At 42.0% G+C, this 15,632-nt stretch overlaps 1 protein-coding gene across 1 annotated transcript; it reads left to right on the top strand.

Annotated features, from left to right (window-relative positions):
* The first annotated feature begins 1,705 nt into the window (after positions 1-1,705).
* Positions 1,706-14,903, top strand: LOC130112040 (peroxynitrite isomerase THAP4-like). Its single transcript, XM_056279344.1, has 3 exons — positions 1,706-1,879; positions 3,108-3,843; positions 14,727-14,903. The coding sequence occupies exons 1-3, from the start codon at positions 1,758-1,760 to the stop codon at positions 14,901-14,903; spliced, it is 1,035 nt and encodes a 344-aa protein (XP_056135319.1). The 5' UTR covers positions 1,706-1,757.
* Positions 14,904-15,632: the final 729 nt, after the last annotated feature.

Here is a 15,632-nt window from a genome sequence, read left to right as displayed (position 1 = left end):
GAAATAAGACGAACTGTATGCAGTATTGTTCGACGAGGTTAATTGTTGATGAATGTTTTCAATTTTGGCATTAAAAAAGGTCAAGAAGGCGTTACTTTGAGCAACTGAATACAGGTGAGGTGCAAGAGTGTCCGGTGGCTATAAAATATTGTTTGCCATGGAAAACAGGGCTCTAGTGTTCCCTTCACCTGATCTAATTAAATATGCAGACGATTTAGCTGTGGACAGAGCCTCCTTATAATGAAGTATGCGGTCATTATACATGTCTTTATGAACAACAAGGCCAGTTTTTGTGTAAAGGCGTTCCAGGCGGTGGCCTTTAGCTTTAAGCTGGCGTAGTGCAGGTGTAAACCAAGGGGCAGAGTGGGTAAAGGAAACAGACCGGGTTTCTAAAGGAGCAAGGTCATTTAAAAGACTATAAAGGCCATCATTGTAATGAGAGACCAGTTCATCTAGGGAGGATAAATTGTCTTTGCTGCGGAGGTTATCACTTTCACTAGTAAGAACAGATAAATAAATATTCTTAATGTTACGGAACGAGATGGAGCGTGACAAATTTGTTTTGGATACTGTTAAGTTAACATCGCAAGACGCTAACGTGGTTGGAAATGGGCAAATCAGATGCATTTCAATGAAGAGTTACACCAGAGCAGCAGATCAGATCAAGTATGTGTCCTTTGGAGTGCGTAGGAAAATCAATATATTTCTGTAATCAAAAACTGTCCAGGCATGATGTTAAATCCCTTGTGAGAGTATTGTGGATATTGTCCATGTGTATATTAAAATCACCCAGCATTATTACATTAGGGGACAAAGAACATAAGAAGGTTAGAAAAACATAAAGTTCGTTTAAGAAATTGTTGTTGGGCTTCGGTGGTCGATAAAGAGTGGCTAGTATAGTCGGATCTGGCCCATTGATTTATAGGGCAATGGACTCGAATGAAACATGCACAGGCACATTTATGGAAGACACTTTTCACTTTTCATTTTAAAGTACCCCCCCCCCCCGCCGGTGTCACTGGATTTACAGGTGTACACAAACCCAGCAGGAATAGTTTGATTAAACTATGAAACGTCATTTGGTTGTTGCCACGTCTCAGTCAAGCATAGGAAATCAAACTTACGATCATTCAGTAGCTCATGAAGTAGGGGTCCTTTGTTGGTTAGCGAGCAAATGTTAAATAACCCGATGGAGAGGTTATTTTTTTCAGTTTTGATGCTAGCCGACCTGGCTAGGTTAGCTAGTGCACTGTGGTCAACAGTCCGTCGGAAACTTCTTGAGGGACGAGGAAAGGAAGACCAGAATTGGTTTCGTGTCATCAAAGCTGAAGCCCCGGTGGGATCCACGGTGAATGTATTTCCAGCGAAAATGACGAAGTATATCTCGGTGAAGTTGCAGTGCTGGTGGTGGCTCAGAGAGGTGGGGTCGTAGTCGAAAAAGTTCCGCTGACGCGTAGTATTGAAGTAACGGTGTTACTGGATGGAGTATCAAAGACAGGGTAGTCCTGGTGAACATAATCCATATAAACAGCCCATTGAGCCACATTATTGCCGGTGTTGTACCAAACGTAGGCTCCGGAGTAGAACGACAGTAGCACGGGGAGGCGATGAATCCAGTAGCCAGGTATAAAACAATTGGTAGGGCGTCCGGATAGTGTAGCGGTCTATTCGCGTCTTAAGCTATGACGTAGGCACGTCCCTGTTGCGTAGGCGCGCGCGCGCGAATTTGCTTCCGGCTCCATCGACTTGTTGGCAATATGCCTCACTGCTGTGTCCCCCTTTGTTTAAATCGATCAGAGAGTAAAACTGAGACCAAACTGTCTTTCTATCGCTTTCCTCCGAAAGACAAAGATAAGAAGAGATGGCTGCAGTTAATACGGTAAGTTGCTATTGAAGAAATGCATTGAAAATCGAAGTTTGGCGCCGACTTTTGTGCTAAGTGCAGACTAGCTACTACCGGTAGCTACCCTCTTGTTACCGAAATCCACGTTACATACTAGACAGGTATTTAGATTTTTAGCTAATTCAACAAGCGAGGATCAATATATGTGCTTTTCCATATGTTTTTCTGCTCAATAAGGCTTTAATCAGAGTGTAGTGGAGGGTAAACAAGCATCGGTTAGCCACTTATGTTGTTACTACTACAACCCTGTCTGTGAAGACATACAGTTACTGTAAGCAAGCATTATGTCAGCTACACACTCGGAAAACTGCATTATTCTATGCATTGTTAGCCCATGATTATCTAAAACGAGATGATGCATCTCAAGGGGATTATCATTAAAGAGACTTGGAGTAAATGCATGAATAAGCAGGGGTACATAACGTTAGATAGTCCAGGTGAATGTGCTGTTTCTGCCTGTTTTGTTACAGTAGTTTCACTTCTGACTTTTCCCATATAAATCAAAAAATGAAACTTCATATCTACAAAAAATAATGTTTCTGTAGGGAGACTGACATCTAATTCTAAAGCCTTACTATGTAACCTTTCCTTTATGAAAAGGCTATGAAAAGGCTATAATATTTGCCCCACCCCAAAAAAAAAAATCTGTATTGTATAGTATGTGAATACAATATAACTTGCCCAATCTGTATGGTAGACTGTTTGTATAATATCATTATACAATCTTTACAGTAGAGTATGTTAACACAATAGAAATTGTGTTTTAAATAATTGATGGTTAAAGTGGCATTCTTTAACTTTTTTTGATAAAAAAATAAAGTTGATTTTGGTCAAGATTTACCACTATCTTTCACTGAAGGAGGTAACACTACTAATTCAGCCTATTTCCCATTCACAAATCCTTCACCATCTGTTACAATGCCCATGTTTGTGACTGTGTCTAACCAGACACAGACACAAAAATGGGCATTGTAGCAGATGCTGAAGATTTCATGAATGGGAAATAGGCTGAATTAGTACAGTGTTACCTCCTTCAGTGAAAGATAGTGGTAAATCTTGACCAAAATCAACTTTATTTTTTATCGAAAAAAGTTAAAGAATGCCACTTTAATTGTTCAAATCCAGGGCAGACGATAAGTTACAATGCAGCTTCAAGTTTTCATTGCCAATCATTTCTAAATCTCTCATTCTTTTTTTTTTACAGGCGTGATGGCTTTACACCAAGCCCCTGCTCAAGGGTGTGCAGTTGGCATTTTCCAAATGGCAAAGCTGCTGGCCCATCACGTTTTGCTTGGAACGAGGGGAAGACTTTCCCAGGCCACCTCAGCCTTCCACACAAGAAGAGAAAAACAGTACCACTCCCTCCCAGTGGTGAAGAAGGGACAAATGAACTTGAATTACAAAATTCTGACATTGCAACCGCAGAGCCCCCTAGTACTTCAGACAACCCAACCGCAGACACCCCTAGTACTTCAGACAACCCAACCGCAGACACCCCTAATACTTCAGACAACCCAACCGCAGACACCCCTGGTACTTCAGACAACCCAACCGCAGACACCCCTAGTACTTCAGACAACCCAACCGCAGACACCCCTAATACTTCAGACAACCCAACCGCAGACACCCCTGGTACTTCAGACAACCCAACCGCAGACACCCCTAGTACTTCAGACAACCCAACCGCAGACACCCCTCGTACTTCAGACAACCCTTTTAACAGTGTTGCGCTGCTAGAGATAGAGGTTGACATGTTGAGAAGAGAGAATGAAAAATTGAAAAGAGAATTGGAGAAACAAAAACAGACCTTTTCCTTCAGCCAAATATCTTCCAATCGTGTCAAAGTAAAATATTTCACTGGCTTACCAGATGTTGCTACCGTCCTGGTTTTGGAAGCACTCTTATCTAAGTTTGAGCTACAATATCATTCGAATTGGACAGTCCAGTCTATGCCACTAGTCGATCAGTTGCTACTGACTTTGATGAAGCTCAAACTTAATTCTGGTCATGAAGACCTTGCAACCAGGTTTAATTGCAGTACAGCCACAGTTACCAACATTTTTATCACCATTGTCAGTGCCCTGTATGACATTTTATATGTTGGTATGCTTGAGAACAACATCCCCTCCATAGAGAAGAACCAGGCATCGTTGCCAGAGTGTTTCCGTCCGTTTCCTAACTGTAGGATTGTGCTCGATTGCACAGAGTTAGCAGTCTCCAGGACAGAGAGGCTTGACAAACAGAATCATTTATGGAGCCAGTACAAAAAACGGACCACACACAAAGCCTTAATAGGTGTGGCTCCTAATGGAGTGATAACATTTGTCAGTGACTATTATGGTGGAAGTGCCTCAGACAAGGCTATTACATTAGATTCTGGAGTTCTCAATCATCTACGCCCAGGAGACATGGTGATGGCAGATAAAGGCTTCACAATCCGGGACATCTTGCCAGAAGGGGTTTCACTCAACATCCCGTCTTTCCTTGTTAATGGACAGTTCACACAAGAAGAAGTTAAGAAAAACAAACTCATATCCAGTGCTAGGATCCATGTGGAGCGCTCCATTCAGAGGTTGAAATTGTTCAACATTTTGGACAATATCCCATATCAGTTCACTAAAAACATAAACAAAATACTGAAAGTGTGCGTGTGTCTTACCAACCTACAAACACCAATTCTTCGGGAAATAGCATGAAATGACTTGAATAAATGTAAGCAGAATCAGATTCATGTATTTATACTTTTAATAAAGTAATACTGAATTAAGAACACTGCTTGATTTTTTTAATCAAAACACATTTGTAACAAAATGCATAGTGCAAAAACTAATGTCACTGTAAAAAGTATAAAGTGCAAAACATCAACATTGGTAACAAAATGCATAGTGCAAAAACTACTGTCAACGTAAAATGTATAAAGTGCAAAACATCAACATTGGTAACAAAATGCATAGTGCAAAAACTACTTGTCAACGTAAAGAAGAGGATCACCATATGATGAATACAACATTTAAATATGCAAATTTACATATTTAAATGATAATGATGTACCGTGCATGTTCACATCATGTATACTTTACATTACTTAACCACTTATCCAACCCATATGGTTGGACAGAGTCCTTCAGGGCTCTAACTAAGTGTCTTGTGTTTTATGTTATTATGTTATGCTCTCCTCGAACCATCACCTTAACGTGGTGGAGAGGTTTGAGTGACCCCATGAATCCCGAGAGCTATGTTGTCTGTAGCCTTGCGCTACTGTAGGGTCACACATGGCAAACTGGTCTAGGAGGGAACAGACTTAAGAATGGTTCAAGAGCTGTGAGGAGTTGTGCCCCACAGTCCTTAAATACGCACGAAGGTTTAAATTTGATTAATTTGATTAATTAAATTTAATTAAAACCCTTGGCAAACTCGTCTGAGGATGACTAAATGAATGCTGGGGTTCATGTGGTTAAGACCATTCTTCTAATATTACATGTTTCCAAACATTTTGGACAAAATAGAACATTTTACATCAAGGTGCCCAGAGATTTCCTGGTGCCCAGCTGACCTGTATCCAAAGTGGCCTATAACGTTAATAAGAAACAGATCGTAGCACACATGGTAGCCCTAAAATGGCTGTGATCTTACATGTAAGTCTATATTTCATTAATTCCTAATATGTATTTTAAATTCATTAAACCTTTACAGCGTTACAGTATGTACGATCATAGCCATTCTGGAGCTAGACACATGAAAAGCTAGCCTTGGATCCAAGAACGTCAGAGTTATTTTAACAAGTCAAACGTCGGAAAACAATTATCTACCGACAAAATAAAGCACTGGCAGTCTTTATCCAAGGCTTATGAATCGCCAGTAAACGTGGGATATAACATCAGAAGCCAGAATACCCAACATTACCAAGCTAACGCTAGCTAACCCTGTTAGCTCACTCACCTCAACCTGATAAACTTTCTGTTTCATGGAAGCCTGTACCTTGCCTTTTATAATGCCCCCTGAAACATTTACGTTCACAACTCTATCTGAATTGAAAGCATTGAGACCCTTTTTCACCCTGAGAGGTTCGTCTTTAAAAAAAGACGTTATGTAAATATATTTACGGGTTCAGACATATTGTTTTGAGTGGAAAATAATGCAGTGAGATTCCCCAAGGCACCGGAAGTATAACTCCGCCCACACGTGACGTCGCGTCGTGACGTCGTGCTTAAGAGCCGAATTGCGTTGCCTACCAAAATGGGGATCGCCGGATAGAATCCTTGTGTTACCTCCGTCTTAGTCGGGCGTCTTACAGACGCAATTGGCCGTGTCTGCGGGTGGAAAGCCCAACGTGGGTATGCGTCCTGGTTGCTGCACTAGCGCCTCCTCTGGTCGGTCGAGGTGCCTGTTCAGGGGGGAGGGGGGAACTGGGGGGAATAGCGTGATACCCCCACGCGCTACGTCCTTCCCAATTGTATTTGGCCAATCCTCTTGGCGAAACTCCTCACTGTCAGGTGAAAAGAAGCGGCTGGCGACTCCACATGTATTGGAGGAAGCATGTGGTAGTCTGCAGCCCTCCCCGGATCGGCACGAGGGGGTGGAGCAGCGACCGGGATGGCTCGGAAGAGTTGGGGGATTGGCCAAATACAATTGGGAAGAAAAGGGGGGGGGGTTAAAATAAAGCAATTGATAGCCAAAAAACACTCAGGATTGTCAGATAAAAACAAAATAAAAACAAGCAAACGTTTCTAAAATTGTCAGAAGAATGGCTACTGTTCATCCAGCTAGAGGAACAATAGAGTCAACGACAGAGCAGCGGGCAGCGGCAGCTAGTTTCGCCAGCTTTCACCGGACCGGAAGTGGTATACATTTAAAGCGACTGTTAAGTGTCTGCCTCTGCCTTATATAGCCTTCCTATATGTCTTATTCCAGTCGTCTAAAGTCATCATCTATATCTAAAGTCGTCTAAAGGCATCAACTATATTTTCCTTCCATGATCTCAGTTTTGATTCTGAGGATTCATCAGACCCAGATTCAAACAAGCCATACAAAGATGAAATTAAACCTTTATCATAGCAATGTCCTATAACTGCTGCCTCTAATGAGGAAATGACAGGTATATCTAATGAATGATTTTGAGATGAGGGACATAAAGTTCCTAATTTGAAGATATTTGAAAAGTGATTCTTGGGAATGTCATATTTAGTTGATATTTCTGCAAAGGATATAAGTACTTTATCTTCATTATTTGCACTTTCCTTAACCCTTTTCAACCCCTAAATGAAATCCTGAGTCACATTTCCCTGGTTTAAAGTTAACATTACCCCAAATAGGACTGAAGTGTGACCAGGATGAGTTTATATTCAAATATTTACAAGTGTCAAACCAAATGTTAATCATATTCAATACAAAAGGGTTGTCTGTATTTTTTTTCCAGATATTTGCGGCCTGCTGAATAAAATACAAGTGCAACGGTAAGGTTGGCATAACAGAACCAGACTTTTTATCCATCCAAGCAGGAGTGTTTTTCAGATGAAAAATAAAACATGATGGACCGCACTTAAGCTGCCCAGTAATACCACTGGACATTTGGGCATTTAAGGCCTCCTCTGTCATATGGTAGATATAATAAAGATGGACATAGACTGGGGCGTTTATTTTGAAAATAAAGTTGGTAAACAATTTCTTAAGTCTAGTAAACAATGGTGAGGGAGGTGGGAGGGGGATATTCTGGAACAAATAGAGACATTTCAAGAGTATGTTAATTTTTAGAATATCTATCCTGCCAATCATTGAGATAGGTAAATATGTCCAATGTTCTACTGATGAGGTAGTGGCTTCCAGAATTGGGAGCGATCTTATTCACCCCAGGGACAATTTTTATACCCAGATATGTGAAATTATCCACTCGGTTGAAAATAGAAGCATAAACATGGCTATTTTTTCCTCTCCAAGTCATTAAGTAACATTATAGATGATTTTGAATGATTAACTTTGTATCCAGATATTGTTTTCCAAATGTTTTAATAAGATCTATGAGTTCAGGGATAGAACTGTTTAGATTTTTTTAAGAGCAATATTTCATCATTGGCAAAGAGTGCTATTCTATGTTCTAAATGACCTTCTCAAATTCCATAAATGTCACTATGCAGCCTCACTGCTATAGCAAATGGTTCTATTGCAAGAATAAATAGTAATGGTGATAAAGGACTTCTTTGTGGGCAACCTCTAGAGCTGTTAAAAGGTTTAGAGGCCACATTATTGGTCAAAACTTCTGCAGCGTGCCCAGTACAAAGCAGTCTAACCCATTTACAAAATGTATCCTCAAAGCCAAAGTGGGTAAGCACCTCAAACAGATAAGGCCATTCAACACGATCAAAGGCCTTCTCTGCATCAAGTGAGAGCAAGGCCGTGTCTGTGTATATTCAGCATTCATCTGACACTGTGAAAACCCTGTCTACCTTGAATACATCCATTTTGGTCCTCTCCCACCACCGGAGGAACAAGGCCCTCCAATCTTCTTGCAAGTTGAATCAGTTCATCTGGATACAACATTTATTGGCAGATATGTTTCATCCAGCTTGAAACTTCGCAAAGTATTTTTGTATCTGAATTTAAGAGGCTAATTGGGTGCATATTTTCACATTTTGTGTTTAGTTTTCCTTGTTTTGGAAGTAATGTGATTAGGACACCCCTCGTGGATGTGGGGGAGAAGACCGTTCCTGAAGGACTCCTGAAACATCTCCAAAAGGGGTGAAAGTAATTTACACCGAATTTTTTTAAATTTTTTATAACTATCTATAGGGATGCCATCTGGACCCACCACTTTTCCAGCCTGCATACAGCCAATCATTTCTGCAATTTCCAGTTTTGTTAATTCCCCATCTAGTGCTCTACTTTCCTCCTCAGAAATTCTAGGAATATTAAGGTTGTTTCGAAAATGTGTCTGCATTTCCAGGCTGTAAGAGCACTCAGAACTATACAATTCCCCACAGAAGACCATGAAGGCCTAATTAATCTCCGTTGGGTCCACTATAGTTTTACCTTGTGAAGTTTTAATAAGTTAATAGACATGTGTGTTGTTGTTTAGTGCACCATGGTAACAGTTCTGCATGCTTTTCTCCCTGGTCATAGTAGGACTATTTGAGTCTCATTAAATTGATAGCTGCTTTGTTAGCTGACAGTTCATTATACTGTGATCTAAGTAGGAGTAGTTTTACATATGCATCTATAGAGCTGGGCCTGTTTTGGTAGGAATCTGTTATTTTATTTTCTCATCTAATGTCATTTCAAGCTGGGCACTTTTTTTGAGCTCGTAAAACAAGTTATCTGAACTTTAATTAATGCCTTGAATGCCTCACATCTTGTGCTACCAGATGTTTGGGAAGTGTTGCATTCAAAATACAAGTCAATTTGTTTATCTAAAAAAATCTATGAACGTGGGATCCAGTAGCCACCTTGGTTGAAAGCGCCATTTCGGGGGATGACTCACAAGTGTAGTATTTTTATAACTCAGAGATAGCTGCATGGTCGGGTAGAACCATACTGCTCTAATGACATTCATCAATTTTGGAAACAAGTAATGCTGAAACTAAAAAGTAGTCTATATGTGGGTAAGTTTAATAAGTGCTGGAATAACAGGAATATTCTACTGCATTTAGTTTACCAAATCTCCAAATATCCCCAAAATCAATTATTTCATAAAATGGCGTATTGTCTTCCCCGATCTGGTGTGAGTATCTAAGTCGAATGACTTGTCTCACAATGGGTCTGATTAAAGTCACCAGCTATTGTGTATTGCCCAGGGAGATTTGAAACAGTCAGAAACAGATTATTATAAAATGTAGGATTATGTAGCGGATTTTATGGGCACAATTCACCGCAATTGGCAGACACAGGCCCTTTAAGAAAGGGTTTCCGGGTTGAGAGGGCGGCGCGAGGACTTGGTTGGTTGGAGCAGCGCCATCACGTTGCTGAGACGGTGATTTTGCTCGGGAGAATAAATGATACACGCGTTCGTGTAGTCAATGAGAGAAATTGTCCGTCTCTACTTTCCTGCAATTTCCACATTTCAGCCTGGAGACATAACAGTCGCCGCCCCCGCAGCTCCTCAACGGCAGCAGGGTCACAGACGGTGTTTTTACCTCGCAAAGTTTGGACAAGGGAAACGCCCCCGGGAAACGCCGGGGCCGGCGCTCAGTAGTGGCCATGTGCGTCGGCCGAACTGGCAGGCTGCTTTTCATCAAAGACTCCATTTATGGACGTCTGTTTCTGTGCGACACGGGCGCGCAGAGGAGCGTCTTGCCCGCATCGAGAGTAGACATCCTGTCCTACGGATATGCCCCCTCCTCCCCCACGGAAGCCACTAACGGCAGCCCCATCAAACATCGTTTTCTTTTGATTGCAACACTTTTATCCTGCCCATCACTTGTTTCACCTTTATATTGTAGCGAATTCGGGGGACAACGCAACCACAGGAACTGCCGCGGCCGGGAAGCGAACCCGTAACGCCCGCACCGCAGGAAACATCGCTAACCGCTAGACTAAAGGGTCAGACTCTCGAGCCAGCGGCCAGCGTGTCTTCTTATCCATGCACGTTACAATATTTTTTCGCAAACCCCTACAGTTCCATGAGGTAATTTTTACCTTCCAGCTTTTAAATATTAGTTATATGTCCTCAATAATTGTTTTGGTAAAACACATTGATGAAAACATGCCCACAGAGACAAAAAAAATAAAAACCACCCCGAATCCCCAGTAGAGCCCATGCCCACTGAACACCCCCCTCCTCTCCCACGCTATAACTACCACTTATGGGCAAAATGGGCCCATGCACGATGAGGGACAGTCTATCTCTCACTTTCAGTTATTCCCTTCTCTTCAGCTTGAACTGCTTTAACCGAATGTTAACCTCTTCAAGTTTGTAAAAATTAACTATGTAATATTTGCAACCTGTACACAGTCAAAGGGGCACACAACAAGTAATCACATGCCTAGAACCCACACTGACGGATGGAGAAAATATCAAAGGAATCGAATAATACAGGTGTTGGCCACGTAAAATCCGTGGTGGGTTGAACGTCCCTTGTAAGCAAATGCCATTTCAACTGTCCATTGCTGGGATGCATATCTGTCATTGTTTTCCCCTTTTCCAATCCGTATTAAGCCCACTGTCCACATTAATAAAGATGAACATTTATTTTGGCCACGAGAAAGGAAAGGGAAATGAAACGCAGTGTTATCCAACAGAAAACTATAAACAAAAAGGATGGTCATATTACCTTGTGTGAAAGTGATATGAAATAGAATAATCAGTATTACTGCTACACTCTGCTAATGGAGCATTCCATCGCCAGGTGCACCTAGATCATTCAAAGAGACTGGACAAACTTGTCCACTTCAGCCGGGGTTTGGAAAGTGAGAGACCTCCCACCGTGCATTACCAGGAGCCGTGCCAGAAAGATGATTCTGTCCTTATGGACCCCCTTGTCTCGCAACGTCTTTCGCACATCATGAGGCACATAACGTCTGTCCTTCGGATGAGACGTTAAACTGAGGTCCTGACTCACTGTGGTCATTAAAGATCCCATGGCACTTACCGCAAAGAGTAGTGGGTACCCGGTGTCCTGGCAAAATTCCCAACCTGGCTCTCTCCATCTGGCCACCTATCATCCCCCATGTAATTGGCTCCAATGATTCCTCCCTCTCTACCTCAAGCTGATGTGTGGTGAGCGTTCTGGTGCAAAATGGCTGCCGTGCATCACCCAGGTGGGTGGTACACATTGGTGGTGGTTGAAGTGAGTTATCCCCTTCACTCTGAAGCGCTTTTGAGTGTCTAGAACACTAAAACACTATAAAAATGTAATGAGGATTATTATTATTTAAACAATATATTTATTGCGATTTTCCTTTCCCCTCCCCGCACAAAAAAAGATACAGTACAGTCAATACAAACAGTATCAAACATCAATTCCTCCCTCCCCCCTCCAAAATGTCCATAATGAAAAAACAAAACAAAAAAACAAAGCAAAAATGTGTAAGTACAAGAGATGGACATACTAACAGGTTACTGCATGCAGAATATTATTCTCTTACATAATGTTGCAGTGTACTTAGCCCTTTTGTTGCTTAGCCAAACTTAGAGTAGTTTATAGAATTAAACAAAAGCTCTAGGCACCCACCAGGGCCAGCAAACACCTAGGACCACCCAGACCGAAACAGGCAGAGAGTGCGACCACCTCAGAGCCTGACCTCACCTCAGAGCCTGACCTCATAGACACCCACAGGGACGAACCCAGTCCCAACCCCACAGATGCCCCCAAAACCTGGCCCCAGAAAAACGCAGCGCCCCCCCCCCACCCCCAACAACCCGAGCCATCCCAAGCACTGTCAGCAGCCCCAGGGAGCACCCAAGACAACCGCAGAACACTGCAGTGTAGCTAGCTTCAAGTCTGATCATGGACATCATAATTAAGAGAAGTTCTATTTTGTAAAAAGGTTAGAAAGCATCCCAGCAATTATCAAAAAGTAAGGTAAGTATGATGAAAGCTCTTTAAGCCACAAAGATACACTAGGCGGCTCCTCACTTCTCCAGTGAATGGCTATACATTTACTAGCTGCAATTAGGGCTAGTCTGATAAAGCGAATGTTGTCTCTCATATTGAATGGTAAAACAATGAAGTCCGCCAGTAGTGTCAGTCTCAGGTTGGTTGGGATCTCCACCCCTACATTCATTTTTATGGTGTCGAAGATGGATCTCCAGTATAGCTCCAGACATCTAAATGTCCAGAGCATATGAGAAAAGAGTCCCTGTTTCAGTCTTACGTCTAAGACAATATTCAGAGTAGCTACTACTTATTTTACAGAGACGTTGAGGTGTCGCGTAAAGCACTCCAGTAAACCCTGTGTATAAGTTTAAACTGCAGGAGTTTGCGTCGACTGTTACAGACCCGGCGCCAGGCACAAATTCACGGACGAGCATAACATTTTTTTCAGGGGGCACAAATGAAATCAATCTCATTGCATAACATTAATTATCTTTCAAATTACCACGTTAAGATTTGATTTGTTATTGAATCAGATAAATCAGAAACGGAGCCTATGGACAACAACCATTGTGCAGAAGAACCAGAGGATAAAACAACGAGGAAAATTTGCGTTAACGTAGGCCTACCCCTTGAGCCATATGAAAGCATCCTAGAGGCAGCCTAAGCACGAGTTTTATAGGCCGCTATGTATTTAAACCATTTAATCATCACTATAGCCTATAGCTATAAGCTTACCCTTTTAATGCATTTTGGAAGTTTTCAGCATTTTTTATTTTAAGTGTCTCTCACATTTTTTCACAATGCCTACACAAGGCCTAGCCTGCATAAAATACAAGCCTACTCACCATTAGTAGAGCGGTAGGCGATGCTGTGCTGCAGAATGACATCTCAAAACGCTGTCCTTCCACTCCTCCCTGAATTTTTTGGTTAGTGTAATGACCTACTTTTCACTCTCACAGATGATAACACCGTTTCTGAATCAGCCGTGGAACATAACGTGCACATAATCCGACTGACTCTCGTCTACCTTCCCGCTCCCGTGGCTGCTCTGTGTACTATCCCATAACTCCCTGTGTCCTTAAAGGTGTATTCCCCTAATACTGAACATCACATCCCTCCAACATTCCCAAGAAAGTAAACATTACATTCCTGCTATAGGATAGGGGTTGAAGTTTAAACACTACAGTTAGGTCCTTTTCAAATGCCAACTTAATTAAGTTGGCCTTTCATCGATGAAGCATGCTGAGACAATGGTCTGTAAGAACGTTCCTAAGTTTGGAAAAAGAGTTCTCACAGAGTGCCGTGCTTGCACCAAAAGTCAAGGCGTTTTTTAGCGCCGTCATCACGCTTGGCATCACTTCGAGAGGTTTCTGGAAGTGTTTTAGGATTTTTTTCATTGTCCATTTACCCCCGCCGGGTGGAGATGAGTCCTTCATTTGCACACTTAGGAGTTGGCGAACCACTGCATATTCTGAACCAACAATGGGTGTATTAGTAAGTATCCAAGAATGTAGAATCCTCCGGGTCCAGAGATTTGAGCGCACCCATCAGCATACAGCTACGTTCCCCAAAACGCTCCTTCATTTCCCCACAAACTGTGTCGATACAACTGAAATATCCTGCGCAGCTCACTTTCGTTGTTGGGATCTTCGTGTATAATTCCTTCCTCAACTACTTACATAGCAAAGGATGTGTTTAGTGTGCGTCATCTCTTATTTGGCACGGGCTTTGTTGCATCCCTGCTGCACTGGAAGAGTGTCACAAATTCTGTCTCAGAGCGCAGGTTTTCAATACACATACATGCTGAATTTACAAGTCGCATTCCTGTTAACAGATTCATATGCTCATATTCATATGTTAGGGGGGTCGAGATATGACAGGATTTTGTGCACCATCTCAGCAATGAACCTAAAGCTGGGTTCAGACATAATCAAACTAAATGTTTGATTTGTCTTGATTATGACTCCAAGGGCTGGCACAAACAGATTCCGACAGGAGACCTGGATTTGCTGTGGCACATCAAAACGCTCTACAAGCAAAACCCTGAATTTGGATGGGGGATGGAGTTGGTGTTTCGGTAAATTAACAGGTATCTCTTTGATTGCAGCGACGCCTTCAAAGACATCTGGGACATGAGGAACTGGACTCTGAGCTACCCATCACAATGGCTGCAGACAGATTCCCAGAACTGTGGGGTGTTCGTTTGAACTGTAAGACACTCCCTCCTATGGAACTGCATTGTATTCCAATTATTCCAAGTATGATATTGTACATTTGTTGCACTTCTCATTTGACAGATGGCAGAAATGGAGGTTCATGGCATTCCAGTGCAAACCAAGACCCTACAGAAGGCTGTACTGCAACACCTTCGGTGTTATCATGGCACAACCTTGGCAGTGTATGCCAGCACACACATGGCTGTTGCTGTTCTGGGGAGCGACAGTGACATTGAGGCCCTCATCACAGACTACTGAGGTATTTCAAATAGATAAATATTTTTTTCCCAATGTACATTTATGTTGGAAATCACCATTGAATTTCTAATTAGGAACTACACCGAGGGATAATGGAGGGCGAAATCAACTCTGATTGGATGCATCTGCTGTGCCATCCATCTGGATCCTCCCGGTTGAGACGGCAGGGTCAGCCGAAGAAATTTCACTCAGTTTTCAATGGACGAGAGACCAACTTGAGCACGACAATCTAAAGGGTCATCTGGCAGTTGGACAACAAAGGCTTCAGTGAGCAAGAAGTCTTATTCAACGTAATGATCCCTGAGGTACATACTGTATTTAATTATGTAATTTAATTTGATGATAACCACATGGCTACTTACTCTGCTTCGTGTCGTGCCTATGACACACCAATGCTGCCAAAATGAAACCACTGACTTGTACAATTATGAATGTGGTCTTGTCTTACAGGTCACAGTTGCATTTCTGGAGAAGCATAAGGACTTCAGCCATTCCTGGTCAGACCTGTCCTATGCTACAGAGTGTCTGTAACACTGACGGCGATATCGTCATAATTATAACCGTGTTATTTATGACCATTATCTTCATGTTTTGTCTGGGTCAAGATATTTGTCTGCTATTTTTGCAATCTGTTTTTTTTTTTGTTTTGGAGTAGAGAGAGTGACCTCATTTCTGTTCTTTTGCCCAAATTGCCATGGGTTTAGAGATTAGTTAGTGGTAGCCAGTCAA

This window comes from Lampris incognitus, chromosome 4 (genome assembly GCF_029633865.1).
Source record: "Lampris incognitus isolate fLamInc1 chromosome 4, fLamInc1.hap2, whole genome shotgun sequence".
In the NCBI taxonomy this organism is placed as follows: domain Eukaryota; kingdom Metazoa; phylum Chordata; class Actinopteri; order Lampriformes; family Lampridae; genus Lampris; species Lampris incognitus.
The sequence above is the reverse complement of the archived record's forward strand: the minus strand, read 5'-3'. Positions and strand labels throughout refer to the sequence as shown.

Bases quoted from the DNA above. Each gene is read 5' to 3' on its own strand.
- LOC130112040 (XM_056279344.1), top strand. From the start codon at position 1,758: ATGCCTCACTGCTGTGTCCCCCTTTGTTTAAATCGATCAGAGAGTAAA. The intron at 1,880-3,107 runs GTAAGTTGCTAT...TTTTTTTTACAG, and splicing joins AGATGGCTGCAGTTAATACG to GCGTGATGGCTTTACACCAA. The intron at 3,844-14,726 runs GTCCAGTCTATG...CTCATTTGACAG, and splicing joins AATATCATTCGAATTGGACA to ATGGCAGAAATGGAGGTTCA.